The 18,383-nt window shown below is 37.9% G+C and overlaps 7 protein-coding genes and 4 non-coding genes across 11 annotated transcripts, besides 7 other annotated features; 6 read left to right on the plus strand and 5 right to left on the minus strand.

Annotated features, from left to right (window-relative positions):
* Window positions 1-385: 385 nt before the first annotated feature.
* Window positions 386-482, plus strand: SNR40. Its single transcript, NR_132249.1, has one exon. It is a non-coding gene; the product is annotated as an SNR40 (small nucleolar RNA).
* A 224-nt stretch (window positions 483-706) lies between these two features.
* Window positions 707-980: an origin of replication (ARS1407; Autonomously Replicating Sequence).
* A 498-nt stretch (window positions 981-1,478) lies between these two features.
* CAF40 (CCR4-NOT core subunit CAF40) lies at window positions 1,479-2,600 on the plus strand (the record flags this gene model as incomplete). Its single annotated transcript, NM_001183126.1, has 1 exon — window positions 1,479-2,600. The coding sequence occupies one exon, from the start codon at window positions 1,479-1,481 to the stop codon at window positions 2,598-2,600; it is 1,122 nt and encodes a 373-aa protein (NP_014111.1).
* Window positions 2,601-3,169: 569 nt separating this feature from the next.
* Window positions 3,170-5,977, plus strand: SEC21 (coatomer subunit gamma; the record flags this gene model as incomplete). Its single annotated transcript, NM_001183125.1, has 1 exon — window positions 3,170-5,977. The coding sequence occupies one exon, from the start codon at window positions 3,170-3,172 to the stop codon at window positions 5,975-5,977; it is 2,808 nt and encodes a 935-aa protein (NP_014112.1).
* Window positions 5,978-6,398: 421 nt separating this feature from the next.
* CUS2 (U2 snRNP complex subunit CUS2) lies at window positions 6,399-7,256 on the plus strand (the record flags this gene model as incomplete). The annotated part of the gene is made up of 1 exon (NM_001183124.1): window positions 6,399-7,256. One exon carries the CDS (start codon window positions 6,399-6,401, stop codon window positions 7,254-7,256), a length of 858 nt encoding a protein of 285 aa, NP_014113.1.
* A 160-nt stretch (window positions 7,257-7,416) lies between these two features.
* Window positions 7,417-7,488, minus strand: SUF6. Its single transcript has one exon. It is a non-coding gene; the product is annotated as a tRNA-Gly (tRNA).
* Window positions 7,423-7,639: an origin of replication (ARS1409; Putative replication origin; identified in multiple array studies, not yet confirmed by plasmid-based assay).
* Window positions 7,627-7,785: a long terminal repeat (Ty4 LTR).
* Window positions 7,786-8,117: a long terminal repeat (Ty1 LTR).
* Window positions 7,786-13,699: a mobile genetic element (YNLCTy1-1; Ty1 element, LTR retrotransposon of the Copia (Pseudoviridae) group; contains co-transcribed genes TYA Gag and TYB Pol, encoding proteins involved in structure and function of virus-like particles, flanked by two direct repeats).
* On the minus strand, window positions 8,140-13,408 carry YNL284C-B (gag-pol fusion protein; the record flags this gene model as incomplete). The annotated part of the gene is given in 1 exon segment (NM_001184415.2): window positions 8,140-13,408. Coding segments are annotated over 1 exon segment (5,268 nt in total).
* On the minus strand, window positions 12,086-13,408 carry YNL284C-A (gag protein; the record flags this gene model as incomplete). Its single annotated transcript, NM_001184414.1, has 1 exon — window positions 12,086-13,408. The coding sequence occupies one exon, from the start codon at window positions 13,406-13,408 to the stop codon at window positions 12,086-12,088; it is 1,323 nt and encodes a 440-aa protein (NP_058179.1).
* Window positions 13,368-13,699: a long terminal repeat (Ty1 LTR).
* A 108-nt stretch (window positions 13,700-13,807) lies between these two features.
* Window positions 13,808-13,876: a long terminal repeat (Ty3 LTR).
* A 15-nt stretch (window positions 13,877-13,891) lies between these two features.
* YNCN0003W lies at window positions 13,892-13,965 on the plus strand. The gene has a single exon. It is a non-coding gene; the product is annotated as a tRNA-Asn (tRNA).
* A 344-nt stretch (window positions 13,966-14,309) lies between these two features.
* On the minus strand, window positions 14,310-15,278 carry MRPL10 (mitochondrial 54S ribosomal protein YmL10/YmL18; the record flags this gene model as incomplete). The annotated part of the gene is made up of 1 exon (NM_001183122.1): window positions 14,310-15,278. One exon carries the CDS (start codon window positions 15,276-15,278, stop codon window positions 14,310-14,312), a length of 969 nt encoding a protein of 322 aa, NP_014115.1.
* A 702-nt stretch (window positions 15,279-15,980) lies between these two features.
* Window positions 15,981-16,053, plus strand: YNCN0004W. The gene has a single exon. It is a non-coding gene; the product is annotated as a tRNA-Thr (tRNA).
* Window positions 16,054-16,359: 306 nt separating this feature from the next.
* On the minus strand, window positions 16,360-17,871 carry WSC2 (Wsc2p; the record flags this gene model as incomplete). The annotated part of the gene is made up of 1 exon (NM_001183121.1): window positions 16,360-17,871. The coding sequence occupies one exon, from the start codon at window positions 17,869-17,871 to the stop codon at window positions 16,360-16,362; it is 1,512 nt and encodes a 503-aa protein (NP_014116.1).
* Window positions 17,872-18,383: the final 512 nt, after the last annotated feature.

Consider the following 18,383-nt stretch of genomic DNA (forward strand, 5'->3'; position numbering starts at 1 on the left):
ATTTAAATAATCAAGGATACCTAATAATAATAACAATCAACTGAACACAACATTAAAAATGGTATTTGTTATTGTATGTTAAGCCCTAAGTGATTGTGCCGTTATAACTTCCATTCGGGTGATACCTGCAATATGAGGAAGAAAAAAGATAAATTTTTTCTTCTTAAAGTATAAAAGGCGGACATATTTGATTTAAATGCAGAAGTTTTCTCTCAGTGGTTTATGTTTTACATATGATAGAAAAAATGAAGCAATAGCAAAGTATCGTAGTGCGAACCGGTCTCGTAACTTTGATAAGTTTATCAAAGGCGTTAACATTTTGTTTCGTAATAGTACCTTAACACATGACGAAGATGAAAATTAAACATGAATTCAAGGAAAAATGGTAAATGACGAGAAAAAAGCTGTGCACCAGTCTGAACATGGATGCCACAAGTACTCAGGTGTCCTATGAAGCATTAAGTATACCCAAATTTCTGATCCATTTTCCTTTATTTTCTTTTTTTTTTTTCTCTCACATCTGTGACTGTATTATGAGCAAACTGTTTACGTTGAACGGAATCGATATGTAAATTAAATCTTTTGAAATATGTAGGACAGTGCTTGTATAGGTCTGTTAAGTAGATTATAGAATGTACGCCTTTTTTCTGGGCGTGAAATAGATCAGAAATCCTGTTAGGTTGCCACTGGTCCATTTCAGTGTTGCTCATCCAATCAATCATGTATTTACATGCCTGGAGTGGCCTATTCTATGTATTAACAGCCTTTGCAAGACGCGACATTGTTCTTTCCGATATGGCTCGGAGTAGACTAAATATGCTACTTATAGTTTTTCTTGCGTATACCATTGTCTTATAGTTTTTGCACACATTAATGTTTAAAATTGAAACTACGAAGCAAAACAATAAAAAAAACAAACAAAACTTAAAAATAAACAAAAGACGCTCGAAACCAAGTGCATTTATTGAATGTTTTTGGGAATGCAAGTAGCAATACTATTGTAAAAGTACTACTATTTCCCTGTATCATACGCTTTTACTACTATTCCTCACATAAAGCGAGATGCTTACAGAATGCATAAGAGAGAGAAGAAAACCCTATTACGCCCACTTGTCTATATTAGATTACTGTCCCTATTTATATCATCATTGCAAAACGTGAGCACCTCATTAGACGTAGATTCTTGCATAAGTATTACTAGCAGGAGAGGAAAAACTCCACCCACACACCTCAACATGCTGAGAATTTTGCTGCGAGCAGCAAGAGGCAAAATCCAAATTTAAAGTAATTTACGCATAGAAGACATTGTAAAGGGATTGCAAAGACGTAGAGTACGCAAGTTAGAAACCGTTCATCTTTTAAAACTCCCAAGTTTTGACAAATTTGCGAGTGTGTGTGTTTCTGCTGATCTTGACGAGATTAAACTTTGTTCCTGAAGCAACAACGACAGCAACTGAACATCCTCTGAATAAGTTAATATGTTTTCCGCTCAAAAGCCAATATATGGCAATGGAGCAGGCGTGAACATGGGTGGTGGTGGTCCTTCAACTAATAATCCAGGATCTATGTCCATGCCTGGGGTTCCAACTTCAATGGGTCCAGGCATGAATCAACAAATTCCAAGTGGAGGCCCCATGCTAATGGGCAATACTCCGAATAATAATAATAGCAATGAAAATGGCGAGAACAACGGCAATAACGGCAATAACGGCGGTAACGATGCTAACGCAACTCGAAACAATCCCAACATGGTCAATAATAGAGGCGCAGTGCATGCTCTAGATGATCCCAATGTATACCACTGGATTTGTCAATTGACCTACGGCCCTCAAAAGGAACAAGCACTGCTTGAATTAGGTCGCAAAAGAGAACAGTTTGATGACCTTGCCGTTGTGCTTTGGTCTTCCTTTGGTGTAATGACCTCATTGCTGAACGAAATCATTTCCGTATATCCCATGCTGCAACCTCAGATGCTCTCTAACAATCTATCAAATCGTGTATGCAACGCTCTAGTTCTTCTACAGTGTGTTGCATCTCACCCAGAGACAAAACATCTCTTTTTACAGGCCCATATTCCTCTCTTTCTTTTCCCCTTCCTAAATACTACCTCCAGGCAAAGAACTTTTGAGTACTTGAGATTGACTTCATTAGGTGTGATAGGCGCATTGGTCAAAAATGACTCACAAGACGTAATAACGTTTTTGCTAAGAACCGATATCGTGCCGTTATGCCTAAGGATCATGGAATCTTCTTCTGAGCTTTCCAAGACAGTCGCCATTTTCATTTTACAGAAAATCCTACTAGATGACGTTGGATTGCAATACATCTGTGCCACCTTGGAAAGGTTCTACGCCGTAACTAATGTCTTAAAAGATATGGTTGAGCACTTGACCGTGAGCACACCACCGGGACGACTACTGAAACATATCATTAGATGCTACTTAAGATTAAGCGACGATCTCGAAGCACGCAGGCTATTGAAAATAGTCTTACCTGCCAAACTGAGAGATAACACTTTTACGGAAGTACTAAGAGACGACGTCGGGTCCAAGAGATGTCTGGCACAATTGCTACTGACATTAAACGAAGAAACCTCATGATGCATCCCCATAGATATATTACTGTTTTTCTCTTTCTATTTTCCTGTATTGTTTTAACCTTGCCTTTTTGTTTTAGTTTCACTTCCTCACCTCTCCTAATTTTGTATAGTTATATTTATATGCATGAAATGTATAAAGTCCACTCATATTTCAGAATGGTTTAAGTTAAGTGCCAGAAGGTTCTTCTGTACTATTACTATTACCCATTTTTCATCCTATCACCCGGAATGTACCCCTTGTGTCATTCACTACGACGCCACGAACCACGATTCTATTTTTTTCGAAATCTAAAGGTTTCGTCAAGATCAATGAAATATACATAGGCGTTTTTTTGGATACGAGTTGCATTGTTGAGAACACAATTCTTTACAAATAAGTGCAAGGGAGGAATTGTGTGTGCTCATTACCAACGTACTTCTTCAGTTATTCTGCTAAACCCGTTTTTTTGTTCTTAGCTTCATCCAGGTGAGCCCGCAAACATTACAGAACGACGTATAATACAAAATAACTAAACAAATACGGATAGGACAAAAGCCAAGAAGCGATACTAAATCACAGAGCGAATCAACATGTCTGCACATACTTACAAAAAGTTTGAAAACTCGACCTCGGGCGATTTACCTGATAAAATGACCATTTATCAGGATTGTATGAACACGTTTAACGAATCACCTGTCAATTCCAAGAGATGTCGTTTATTGATTTCTCGCTTGCTGAGACTCTTGGCCCAGGGCGAAACCTTCCCACAGAATGAAGCAACTGCATTATTTTTCTCTATCTCCAAATTATTTCAACACCAGAACGATCCTTTAAGGCAGGCTGTTTATTTGGCAATCAAGGAATTGAGTGGCATTTCGGAGGATGTGTTGATGGCAACCTCTTCAATCATGAAGGACGTTCAAAACGGTTCCGATTTGATTAAGCCTGACGCTATTAGATCGCTGACTTATGTCTTGGATGAATCTACTGCTTTTTCCGCTGAAAGGTTATTAAAAAGTGCCGTGGTAAGTAGACATCCTTCAATATCCTCAGCAGCATTATGTACTTCTTATCATTTGCTGCCCATTTCAGAAGTCACTATCAGAAGATTCACCAATGAAACTCAAGAAGCTGTTTTGGATTTGAAACAATTTCCAAATCAACACGGTAATAGCGAATATTATCCAAACTCCACTTATATTTCTCAATATCATGCTCTTGGGTTGCTTTATCAACTGAAGAAAACTGATAAAATGGCGTTACTAAAATTGGTTAGACATTTCTCTGAAAACAATTCTATGAAAAATCAATTGGCCAAGGTAGAATTGGTCAAGATTGTCAACGATTTGATTTATAGGGATCCTCAATTATTTAGTCAATTCAGGCCACTTTTGTCTGATTGGCTATCCAACAAGTTCGAATCTGTTCAGTTGGAAACGGCGAAATTGATTACTTCTTTCGCTACTCGCAATTCCCGCTTAGTGGCTCCCGAGTTATATGCGGCAGCTATCAGTGCTTTACAGTCCTTACTGACCGTTCCTCGTGTTTCTTCTAGATTCGCTGCATTGAGAATCTTAAATAGAATATCCATGGTTTCACCAGAAAAGATTGTTGTTTGTAATCCTGAACTAGAATCTTTAATTAATGATTCTAATAGAAACATTTCTACTTATGCAATCACCACTTTATTGAAGACAGGAACTTCCAAAAATATTTCATCTCTGATTTCGACTATTACTAATTTTATCCATGATGTCAGTGATGACTTTAAGATCATTATTATTGACGCCGTTCGTACGTTGTCTTTGAACTTCCCACAGGAATGGAAGTCAATTTTGAACTTCTTAATCGATGTTTTGAAAAATAGTGAAGGTGGATTCAAATTTAAAAACAGTATTGTCGAAGCATTAATCGATATTGTTTCATTTGTTCCACAGTCTAAAGAACTCGCCTTAGAAAACTTGTGTGATTTCATCGAGGATTGTGAATTCAACGAAATACTAGTGAGAATACTACATCTTTTGGGTAAAGAAGGTCCATCTGCCCCAAATCCATCATTATATGTTAGACATATTTATAACAGAGTGGTGTTGGAAAATTCTATTATTAGATCTGCTGCCGTTGTAGCTTTATCTAAGTTTGCTTTGACGAAGAACGATCCTACCTTATATGAGTCAATCATAAGTTTGTTAAAGAGAATCGCTAATGATAAAGACGATGAAGTCAGAGACAGAGCCACCATTGCACTAGAATTCATTGATTCGGCTAGGAATAAAGATGATGTTATAGCACAAAATCTAATCGAATCCAAATATTTTTACGATATTCCATCATTAGAGTCAAAATTAAGTTCTTACATTTCCTCAAATACTGATTCATTTGCAACTGCATTTGATGTGAATCAAGTTCGTAAGTTTACTGAGGATGAAATGAAGGCAATAAATCTGAAGAGAAAGCAAGAACAAATTTTCAATCAAAAGTCTGAAACCACTTTGGATACTACACCAGAGGCAGAGAGTGTTCCAGAAAAAAGAGCTGACGCTAATTCATTTGCTGGTCCAAACTTGGACGACCACCAAGAAGATCTACTAGCTACTAAGTACGCTGACGAATTGCTATCCATTGAACAAATTAAACCATTTGGTCAATTAGTAAATAGTTCTAGGGCTATCTCATTAACTGAGCCAGAAGCAGAATTCGTTGTACGTGGTGTCAAACATCTCTTCAAAGACAATGTTGTTTTACAATTTAATATTACGAATACTCTGACGGATATTGCCCTAGACAATGTTTCTGTAGTCTGTACCCCTGAAATTTCTGATGAAGCTGAATTAGAAGAGCTATTCACCCTACAAGTGGACAGATTATTACCATCCGAGGAAGCAGCTTGTTACGTTGCATTCAAAAAACTTGATGAAATTGTAATGGAAGGTTTCTTGAACAACTTAACATTCACTACAAAAGAAATAAACCCTGACACTAATGAGCCATTTGATGGTGATGAAGGTTTCCAAGATGAATATGAAATTGACTCGATTTTCTTGAATGCTGGTGATTATGTTAAGAGTTCTTTCACTGGTAACTTCTCCGCTACATTTGATGAGTTGCCATGCGAAGAAGTTGCTGTTTTCAACATTCAAGAAGATTTATCCATACAAGAAGTAGTAGATAAGATTATTTTGAACAGTAGCTGCTTACCGGTGGAAAGTACCCAATTTGCTCCAAGTGATTCAAACTCCCACACCTTGAAATTATTTGGTAAGAGTGCTTTAACTGGATCTAAAGTAGCCCTACAGATTAAGATGATCAAGAGTTCGAAAGGTCTTGCTTTGAAAGTTCATGGTAAAGGTGAAGACAGCTTATTATGCTCTGATCTGGTGAATGGTCTAATGCAGTAAGCTGTGAAATTTTATTTCAGTTAATCCCTTCTTTTGTTATCAATAGTATTAAAAGAAATGCGTCAGCTTTAGCAAGCGTGCATGCAAATAAGGGAATGAACAGCAAGAACAATAATAAACCAAAAAAATCACGGATAGAATATGACGGATCATCACCACACGAAGAATAAATTATGTAATCTTTGTATAAACAAAATTTTTAAAGAAAAATACTATAATAGTTTGACAAGAGAAAACGAAATGGAAGAAACAGGACAACAGGGCAGAAAAAAGTTGACATTATGCAATTGATGAAAGAAGAAGAAGAAAAAAAACAAAAAAAAAGCACTAGTCTGACCAGGCATATTGTAAAAGGCTGCAGACCCTTGAACGCACTACACTTTTCACTGTATTCCGTTACCAACATTACTGTTTGACAGCGATGGATGCTGATGAATTGGAATTGAAAGGTCATTTGAAAAAATTGAAAAAAGAAGAATTGCTTAGAAGGAAACAGTTAAAAGAGAGTAATCTTCAGAAAAGAGAGCTTGAATATAATAATGCCTCAAAAAATACTTCAATATATATTTCTGGTCTTCCCACAGACAAAACAACGAAAGAAGGACTCACTGAGCAGTTTTGCAAGTATGGAATGATAAGAACCAATCGAGATGGGGAACCCCTTTGCAAGCTATATGTGAATGATAAAGGCGCTTTCAAAGGGGATGCCTTGATCACTTATTCCAAGGAAGAAAGTGTTACATTAGCAATCGAAATGATGAACGAGTCGATCTTCCTGGGAAAACAGATCAGGGTCGAAAGAGCCCAATTTCAAAACAAGGAAGGTGACAATATGCACGGGAAAGAAAATGATTTAAAGGAGTTCAACGGACCTGAGCCTCCAATAAAGAGGCTAAAAAAAGCGAAGTCTGAAGGGGAGGGGGAAGTAATAGATTACAATGACGATGAAAGCCTAGCAAAAGCTGATCGAACGGTGATATTTGCCAACGTATTCAATATTTACAAATCATACACAAATGATGATATAAATGATATTCAGGAAGATCTTTTGGAAGGCTGTGAAGAGATAGGTCAAGTAGACAGTATATCTGTATCTCCCAATAAGGGGGAAGCGACGGTCGTCTTTAAGAACAATAAAGTTGCATTGCAATGTTGCAAAATCATGACCGGACGTTATTTTGATGGGCAAAAGTTGCTTGCTTTCATTTCTGGAGATGAGAACACTTCAAGCACAAGTGACAAGAATGAGGACAGCGAAGTGGAAGATGACCTTATATAGAACTGCAGTAAAAAAATGTATTACCCCCATATCTTTGGTACTTAAGTAAAATAAGTGAACACAATGTAATAAACAGAATGGATTAGGGCTTTATGACTTCCCAGTACAAAATAAATGTCGATATAATACTTGAAAATGCAAGCAATGCCATCAAAAAATTTGAGCGGTACGAGAATCGAACCCGTGTCCCCACCTTGGAAGGGTGGGATGATAACCACTACACTAACCGCCCATGTGTTGGATGGTGTAACTGTAATGACGAGGTAATAAGTGATGGCGACTATATCACCACCGAAACACAGCGATTACTTAAAAGGGTAATCACTACTGCGATTCTAATTGTTGGAATAAACCAAACCTCTTCCGATAATGTTGGAACGAGAGTAATTAATAGTGACATGTGTTGCTATGGTAACAATCTAATGCTTACATCGTATATTAATGTACACCTCGTATACGTTTAAGTGTGATTGCACCTATTGCAGAAGGAATGTTAAACGAGAAGCTCAGACAATACTGAAGCTGTGTTTGAGAAATGGGTGAATGTTGAGATAATTGTTGGGATTCCATTGTTGATAAAGGCTATAATATTAGGTATACAGAATATACTAGAAGTTCTCCTCGAGGATATAGGAATCCTCAAAATGGAATCTATATTTCTACATACTAATATTACGATTATTCCTCATTCCGTTTTATATGTTTCATTATCCTATTACATTATCAATCCTTGCACTTCAGCTTCCTCTAACCTCGATGACAGCTTCTCATAACTTATGTCATCATCTTAACACCGTATATGATAATATATTGATAATATAACTATTAGTTGATAGACGATAGTGGATTTTTATTCCAACATACCACCCATAATGTAATAGATCTAATGAATCCATTTGTTTGTTAATAGTTTGAATGTTTTTATCGGAAGAGGTTTGGTCATTACGTCTGCAATATTCTTTTTGGTTTCGATATAGCATACGTGCAGATGATTTCCTGATACTTCATCTCTCAATCTCATTGCTTTAGTACCAAAAAATCTGTTCCTAAATTTCTCTTCATTATTGGATATAATTATACTGATTGTAGATTTACTGTCGGTTAGTAATCCTTTGGTAATTGGTTTCTTGTCAAGTTCTTGTATCAGGTAACTTAGATTATTTAATAATGGGACAGATTCACTTATCGCGTGTATTTCTGCTTCCGTAGTTGAAGTACATGTTAATGAAGCCTTGGTGGACTTTCCTCCAATTACCTTTCCATTAAGTAAATATATGTTGCCAATTTGTGATTTATAATACGGTTGGTTGCCATACGAGGCATCGCTTATAACAACTAATTTATTTGTTGGCTTAACAGGTTTGCTTTTGTGCCATATTAATTGCTTATCTCTCGTATTCCATATGAACTGTATCAATTCATATGTCATATCTAACACTTGCTTGGACGGAAATAGTATATGTTGTGCAAGTGTGTTGATGTAGTATAATAGGTCAAATCTAAATTTATATCCAACATATGATGCTAGACCTATCAGCTTTTGCATTTCATGTACCTTCATTTTGTAATCATCTTCTTCTAGCTCTAGTTCTTGCTGGTCTATATATAGACCTGGTTGACCTGGAGCACTAAGTTTCCTTCCTTTTGGGTTTAAAGGTACGTTTAGTTTGGGTATTTTTTCAGTTAATGAGTTTTCCATACCCAATTTCATGTATTTACCTCTTTGGTATTTGATTTCCAAGCCAAGAATGTCATATTGAATTTCCTCATCACTTTCGCCTAGATTTATAATCTTGGTGTCGTATTGCATCTTAAGCTTCTCTATAATTCTTTTGTTTGAATTTAGATTTTTGCTAAACAATACCATATCATCTACGAATAAACAAATTGTCACTTGACTGTTTTTAAATACGCATGACCATCCACGAACTTCTTCCATACCACATTGTTGTATCAGGTATGATTTGATAGTTTCGTACCAGTTCGCACCACTTTGTTTCAATCCATAAAGCGATTTCTTCAAACGTATTAACTTATCATTCATTCCTAAATGTGGTGGAGGTCTTATGTATAATTCTTCTTTGATGTCTGCATACAAATATGCCGAAGATATGTCTAATTGTGTAATATAGTAGTTATTGTCTAATGCAAGTGACAGGGATGTCATTAATGCATAGTGATGTACGGTATTGGATTGCATGCCTGAGTCGTAAGTGTCAGGATGTTGAATATCACCTCTCGCAACAAATCTAGCTTTATGAGTACCGTCACGTTTCCTGTTAAAGATAAACATTGAATTTATTACTCTTTTGGGGTCTATTTCTTTTCTGTCATAATATCTGTCAGTGTCCCAAGTTTTCATCTTCAACAGTTGGTTGACTTCTTTGTGGTATGCTTCGATATATTTTTCTTTTTCTTTAATATCTTTATTATAGGTGATTGCCTCATCGTATCGTAAGGTTGTTCGTATTGGTTTGATTGATTTTACTGCTTTTACAGCTGCAATCAGGTGAATTCGTTTCTTCGATCTCGGAGGTTCTAAACTACGCATATTCTTAGTATTCCATGTGTCTCGTGATACCTTAATTTCAGTTTCATTATCTTCTAATGATCTTTTCTTACTGTTGATAGTAGTATAGGCATTAGAGTCACCAATACCACCCAAACTGGAATTAGTTTGACGAGAATTGATCGGTGGAAGTTCTTTAAAGGAGTCTGATAATTTGGTAGGAGGTTCTGGAGGCAGATCGGGAAGTGGAAGATCAGCAATTATAGATTCCTCTGTATTCTCCTTAGGACAGGTATCTGACGTTTTGATAGGAACGACGTGGTGTAGTGAATTACTTTCTGATGAGGAAGTATCGATCGAAGGTGAACGGTGTATAATCCTTTTCTCAGTCTCCTGTTCGCTTGTCTGCGGAACAGTTTTATTATTGGTACCACCCGTACTGGATATTGGTACGTTTGTATGATTAGTCTCATTGTCACTGTACGAGTCTGAGTGTCTGAAATCTTTAGATTTACTGGTGTGCGACGATTCATGTGTGTTATATTGGGACATGGGAGCAAGTAAAGGAACATCTAATCTATGCATACCACCCGAACCAGTACTCTCGATATCGGAAATTTGGGGGGTGCTAGATCTCTTCTTTGATGGAAGGATATTAGATTTAGATATGTTGGGATCAACTTCTCTGGGTGCGCGAATATTGGTTTTAGAAACACGTTTCGAATCTTCAGTATGAGTTGACGGAGGTGTGGAATCGGTTGGACTCACAGCTTTTGAAAGGACATTTCTCGGTTGCTCAGGATGTAGTTCGATGTCAGATTGGAAGTCATGGTCAGATTCTATGTTAAGATCATCGGATTGTTGGATCTCATTTGACGCAATGAACGATTGATATGAAGCAGTTAAACGGTTTAAGTCTTCATCGAAAGTGAGTGCGTCGTAATTGAATTGATCTAATCTGGATTCCTTGCCCTGAAGAATAACATAGTTAGTTGTATCTACTGTCTTCTTTAAGGATGGAAGATAGATGATATATCCATAAGAGTTTCGAGACGGATGTAGAGCGTAGCCTGGGATGCCACGAGGATGTATTTTGGAGTTAGGGTTGTGATCATTGACGATAACAGGTTGACCGAAAGGTAACAAAGTACTGATATCAAGTCCTGCCAAGCCAGCATGTTGTCTTGCAGATTTTTTGCTTTTAGGTGAAGCTAGTGAATTTCTCACAATAGTAGAAAATTCGATTGCAGAGAACCATAAATGGTTCGGTAAACCACTACATTGCAGTTGAGTACGGCAGTCATCTAATAAGGTACGGTTGAGCCGTTCAGCGACTCCATGTGCTCGGGAATCCGCTGTGGTTGTATAGCATGGAGTTATACCATTTTTTTCAAGGAATTTATGGAGAGTTCTGTTAGTATACTCAGAACCACGGTCCATTTGTATAACCAAGACACTGGCCTGAAACTGGTTCTTAATAAAAGCTAGTATCGTAGTAAAAACATCGAGGATAGAGTCCTCGCGACGGTCGTGTAATGGATAAACCCAACGGAATTTTGTTGTCTCATCAGTAAATGAGATGAAATAGGATGGTGCACTTTTTGGTAGGTTGTGAACTGGACCAAATATGTCAGTATGTAGGTATTGAAAGGGTTCGTATGAATTTTGGTATTTTAGTCGTGAACCTTTGATATGTCTGTGTTTGGTGCTTTTGCCGATTAAACAATCAGGACATTGATAGTCAATAGCACTAGACCAGTCGACATCTGATTCGTTAAAATACGTGATGGTGTTATTTTTAAGTGAGTATCGAATTGTCTGTGCATTGGCATGTGCAAGCATTCGATGAATGAAAGGATAAGGATATTTGCGTGTACTTTCACTTGTATGGACATTATTGATGGTGGGTACGGAGATATTTGATGGAAGCAAGTACTTTTTAGATACCCAGTAAAAGTCTCCATATTTTACGATAGGTGCAAGTACAGTGCCGTCAGATCGTTCTAAGACGTTTTTGGTAAAGCATGCTGTGATATCTACTGCAGCCAATTCATTCAAACTGAGTAAGTCATAGGCTATGTTAGGAGTGTGCAATACCTTTATTGATGTTTTGGTGTTGTCCTGGAAGTGAAATTGTAGGTCACCAATAGCGTTAATTGGTATATTTCTTTTTTGAGCATCAACTACGTTTATGCCAGGATTAGATGATGCTGAGTGTATGTGGTGAGCAGATCTTATAAGGGTTCGTGATGCTCCTGAATCGAGAAGGAGGTGTCCAGGGAGTTCATCATCAGAATGATTAGTGTGATTTACCGTAGATTCAGTAAGTTCCTGGCCTAAGGTGAAGGTCGTGTTTATTCTTCAATTGAATCGGTTCAGTAGTTGATCCTCTTATGAGATCGTTATCAGGGCCGGAAGAGTTATTAGATGTGGATACGTTATGAGCCCTGGCTGTTCTTGATTGTGAATTATTTGGTTTTTGGGAATTCCGAGTTATGGATTTGGGTTTGGTTGTATTCGTGTAGGTGCGAGAGTCTTTCTTCTCATCACTCGGATTTCTCCTATAAGTAGATTTATTACGTTTTGATTCCTGTTGTTCTTCATACATAGAATGTATGTCTGAAAACAGATCAGCAACTGTCATATGTATATATCGATGACGTGCGTAGCGTAAAAATTTGTACTCGCCAGATAGACCTCTCATAATGAATTGGCATGCTACCTTGTTATTGATAGGAATGCCATTGTTGTTTAGTCTGTCAAGAATGTTTGTGACTTCTGCTTCAAATGCATCTGCAGGTGTGCTTCCATTATAATGCAAAGTTGCTAGGGTCGTAATGTCATTTACCTCTTGAGTATCAGATTGCATTTTGTTAATGCTTTTGGAAAGAATTTTCATGATATCTGTATAATCAGCAGATAAGATGTCTTTAACCCAGGTGGGTAAGAATTGAGATGGAGCAAATAGTTGAAAGGTGTGACATAAGAAGGTGAGTTCGTCATCAGTCATCTGACGTACGGCTTTTCTTGTTGCTGTCGGAATAATATCACCGAGATTCGAATTTTGTAAAAATTTGATGTATGTTTTAACCCAATTTAGAAAGTCATTAGGTGAGGTTAACATTGGTGGTGGTCTGACATATTTTTTAGTGGATGTCATATCAGAGTCCGCTGAGGATGAATCAGTAAATGTATTACCTGACTCAGGTGATGGAGTGCTCAGAGGCGTTCCAACTGATGATGGATACTGCGGAAACTGTGAATGTGGCCCAGGTGGAAAGTACATAGGCGACATTTGATAAGGTGTATACGGAATCATAGATGGGCGTCCGTAAAATGACCAACCAGATGGATTGGCTTGGTTTTGGGTCATCATGCACTGCTGTTGGTACGGCCCATTCTGTGGTGAATGTGACTGAGCAGTTTGAGGAGAGGCATGATGGGGGTTCTCTGGAACAGCTGATGAAGCAGGTGTTGTTGTCTGTTGAGAGTTAGCCTTAGTGGAAGCCTTATCATATTCTTGAATTTTGGAAGCTGAAACGTCTAACGGATCTTGATTTGTGTGGACTTCCTTAGAAGTAACCGAAGCACAGGCGCTACCATGAGAAATGGGTGAATGTTGAGATAATTGTTGGGATTCCATTGTTGATAAAGGCTATAATATTAGGTATACAGAATATACTAGAAGTTCTCCTCGAGGATATAGGAATCCTCAAAATGGAATCTATATTTCTACATACTAATATTACGATTATTCCTCATTCCGTTTTATATGTTTCATTATCCTATTACATTATCAATCCTTGCACTTCAGCTTCCTCTAACCTCGATGACAGCTTCTCATAACTTATGTCATCATCTTAACACCGTATATGATAATATATTGATAATATAACTATTAGTTGATAGACGATAGTGGATTTTTATTCCAACAGTGTTAAAGATCTATTAGTTGATCATGTTGGAATAAAAATCCACTATCGTCTATCCAAACAATTCTCTCAAAATTCGCCCAATTCTCAAAATTCACCCATTTCCCACACATATGTGTTTTAGGAACGTTTAGGATAAGGAATCGTCATACTGACGTACCTCATTTTGAGATACAACAAATCATATATTATAAGACTCCATGGCCAAGTTGGTTAAGGCGTGCGACTGTTAATCGCAAGATCGTGAGTTCAACCCTCACTGGGGTCGTTTATTTTTTTTGTATTTGTGCTTATTTACTAAATAACCATTTCACCCTGTTATAATAATGCTTAAAAGAAGAATGTAGTTTTTCTCTTTTCCTTTAACTGCTTTACTTCTCCCGAAAAAGCAAGATGCAATCTTTTAATATGTTTGAGTTTGCTTAAAGTATATTCACAAAAAAGAAAATAAAAGTTAAAAATTTCTGAAAATCAGGACCTTATTCGATAGTTGGTCATAAATTGACTGAAAAATAGAATAATTTCGGACACCAAATGAATCATTAACAAGACAATATCTTAAGGTATGTACAAGTGAGAATATTACTTATATATAAAACGGTTAACAATTTTTTAGTGGTCCAAAGCCTTGATGTTCATGACTTTAGAATTAGACACAACTGGCACCCAATCCTTCTCTGGAGACAGTTCTTCTAGCTCTATTTCTAATGAGCTCTTTTTTACATTCTGTTTTAAAAAGTGTCTAGAACCCTTATTTTGAGCTTCTTTGATATCTTGTAAGAGTTTATCTTTTTCCATTACTAGGTAACCTCTTTTCTCTTCTTTACTATAGAAATCAATATCCCTTCTTTTCGTGGGTCTAGCCTGTAGTGGTACTCTTCCCCTCTTCTCAAGAAACCACTGGGGGTTGAGATGTGCCCTTAGACCCAACGGTGTGTAGTAACGAGCTGTAAACTTACCTCCTGCTTTTTCAATAGCCGCAATAGCCTTAGCGGATGCTCTAGAAGCCTCCAAAGCAATCGGTAGATTGTAGTGGAACTTTCCGCTGGCTAGAATTTTAACTCCGTACTTTATGGGACCAGTTACCAGACCAAGCTTTCTCATCTTATTCATGTCTAAAACCTCGCCTGGTTGCAAATGAAGCCTATTTTTATCATGAAACCATTGAATGCGTTTCAAGTTTAATTCCTTTAATGGTTTGGCGCCAACGTTGGTAAATCCAATTTTAGGAAATAGCTTGTAAATTGGAGTTTGACCACCTTCAAACCACGATTTTACTTTACCACGCGCCTTTTGACCCTTTTGACCACGCCCTGATGTCTTACCTAAACCGCTGGAAGGACCACGCCCAAGTCTTTTGAAAGACTTTGTAGAACCATCTGACGGTTTCAATTGTCCCAAAATCGAAACATAACGATAACTTTGAAATGCTAATACCGGCGATTTGAATAAACCTCGGAAAAAAATATCGTTACCAGCTACGCTAGTTAACATCATGGACGGAACAAAAGTGTTTATTAGTTTGCGACCGATTACGGTTGTAAAACTATTTCTTAATCCTGTTTGCCTTTCCGCTTTCATCAACTTCTAAAGGTCATGAGCTTTAATTTTACGCACTGCGTTTAGTGCAGTTACCTGGAGTTTCAGCCGGGTAAGAAAACTATACGATTGCCAAATAGAAAAACGGATATAAAGATAGTAGCTGTGAATAGTAGCTTTGTATAGTACATAAAGGTACCTTATCTAACATTGCTTGCGACGCAGAATACGCAAAATATACTGTTTAATTGCAATCAGGAGTTTGCTACGGTATTTGGTATAATCGGAACTCATATTGTCCTACGTTCACCGAGACCAATGAACGCACAATAAAATGGATACTTGGAATGCCCTACCCAAAATATGAGCTGCGTTTGTTTTGTGAAAAACGAAAAGTAATTAAGTTGTTTTGCAGAAGTGTGAATAATTGGGGGACGCCATTTGGTTTCTCTCTTCTGATTGATTAAAGTTAATTTCGGCACAATAACCCAATGACTGGCTAGGAAACTTCTCGATGCATCCGTGATCTCCCAAGGACGAAATGGTTTTTATCACGTCCTAACGACATCATATGTCCTCGAGGAGAACTTCTAGTATAGTATTTATTAACAATGGAATCCCAACAATCATCAAATTATTCACCAAATATACACAGATTCTTATACTAACTAAAGTAAGAAGATTAGGATTTCCATACTCATTTTGTTAAGTAGCACTTGTATATCCGGTTTTCTCAAGTTCTGAGCTTCTATGGCCAAGTTGGTAAGGCGCCACACTAGTAATGTGGAGATCATCGGTTCAAATCCGATTGGAAGCATATTATTTTTATTCTACGGTAAACATGCCTGATGGTGATTTGAGACAGACCCCATTGCCTCAGATTTGTGAAGAATAGAAAATGTGTACATTCATTTTGATAAACTATACATATACTTAACTTTTTAACATGATAAATCAATATTGATATGGTCGGTACTGTTCACTTTATCTATATTTTTTTTCTTTCGTGCAATAATCGTCGGCTTTAATAATATTATACATACAAAGGGAAAATGAAGGAAAGAAATATGAAAGGATGAATAAGTCTTTGATATGAATATGTAGTGTTGGTATCTAAACCTAGTCAGCGCAAAGAACTATTATTGGAATCCTTTGCATCATCGTAATCATCATCACCATCTGAGACATTACTCCCAATATTTGAACTCACATTATCGGGGTTGACAATGTGTAGTTGTCTTTCTTCCATCATATCGGGCAGCGAAGTAGCACTGAACCTTTGGTTCCCGTTATAGATCGAAGGAGGCTCCTCGTACACTACCGAGGGAAAGTGACTTCTTTTGCTGATATTATGTGCATCACCAGTAATAATAGAATCTCTGCCGCCCGGCGCCCTTGTCGGCAGATCATAAGTGGCAAAAGTAGACGCTGTATTCTTGGACAATGCTGTATTATTCCTAGAGGGTATGTGCCAGTTAGTGCTCGAAGCAGACGGTGGAATAACAGGGTTAGCGTCAGCATCACCCAGTGAGTACGGCTGGTACTGCTTTGTCTCTTCCAAGTCCACATGCTGAGAAGATTGGCGACGTTTTTTCCATACGAAAAAGAATAACGCCAGAGCCAACAAGGCAACTGTACCACAAACCACACCTACTACGACACCTGCGATGGCGCCACCACTCAAGCCTTTGCTCTTGGACGAGCTCGATTTCCCGTTTAAGAGAGAACTAGTAGAGGAGGACGTAGACGATACTGTTGCATAAACAGAGGTCCTGGTGGTAAAGATCGTGCTTGCTTGTTGGTTAGCTTGAGAAACCACGGACTGCGTCACCACACGGGTAGTGTAATGCGTGGAAGTACCTATTGAAGTCGATGAGGGGGTAGAAGTGACCGTTGCTGTCGAAGTTGAGGATGAGGTCGATGTGGTGGATGAAGAAGTTGCCTGCGTAGAGGACGTTTCTGAACTGGAAGAGGCAGAAGTGCTAGAGGAAGTGGTGGAAGGAGAAGAAGAAGTAGAAGTAGTACTAGAGGTAGTAGAAGTAGTAGAAGTAGTAGACGTAGAAGAGGAAGAGGATGAAGAAGAGGAGGAAGTAGTTGTCTCTGAAGAGGAAGTGGTAGTGGAGGTTGTAGACGAGGAAGAGGATGAGTGCGTAGCAGAAGAACTAGTTGAAGTTTTCGTGTCCAATTTCGTGGACGTTTTTGAACTAACACTTGTGCTTGATGAAGATGTTGTCGATGTTGAGGTAGCAGTAGATGAAGTTGAGTCCGCGGTAGAAGCAGCGTTATTGATATAAACGTTCATGGCAGAAGAACCACCACAATTTTGGTAGGGCCAGCCAGCACACGAAACATCACATTTGCTCGAATCTACCTGCGTCAAAGACTGTAACTGAGCTACGGAACCACCACAGTAGCAACCTGTACCGTTGAAAAGAGCAACGACAGCCTGACCAGGGCATTCATTTTGACAGTAGGAAACTGATTGATACTCGTAAACACCCTTGTAAGTCAACCCCAATTTTCGTATATCACTAGCTGAATAGCAAGCTTTATATGTGAATTGGTCAGCCAACGCGGCTCGTATATATATGAGCCACACTAAGATGAAGGACTTGTGTATGAGATCTAGGTGCATATTCCACTTCTATAATGCTGTTGGTCAAAAAGAAATTCAAAGAAGAAACAATTAGAAACCAGAAAGTCTGTAAAAATACAAAAAAGCGTGTCCTATAACCGAACAGCAATGTTTGTTTTCACTAGATTTGTTTTCTTTTGGCGAAAAACGAAGGTAGAAATGAAAGTAAAAAAAGAGCAATAATGGTAAATCAAAGGCTAGCCACGCTTTGAGCTATAGTTGGTCGTGCTGAGCAATAGTAAAGAATTGAAAAAGCGAGTGGATGATTTGAAAACTGCTTATATGTTTTACGTTGAGGGTTTCTCCTCTTTATTTCTTCGAAGGACGGAGGACAGGTATAAAGCAGTCGCTGGAACTCTTTTCCCTGACAATCTTAAAAAGAAAGACCGAAACAGAGTGTTATAAAACGAAACAAAAAACCTGCTGTAAATGCACTTCTGGGAGAAGTGCTAGATCACAACATACAAACATATGCAAATTCATAGTAAAAGGAGATAGGGCCCAGATGACCA

The sequence above is a fragment of the Saccharomyces cerevisiae genome, chromosome XIV (assembly GCF_000146045.2).
Source record: "Saccharomyces cerevisiae S288C chromosome XIV, complete sequence".
Classification (NCBI taxonomy): Eukaryota; Fungi; Ascomycota; class Saccharomycetes; order Saccharomycetales; family Saccharomycetaceae; genus Saccharomyces; species Saccharomyces cerevisiae.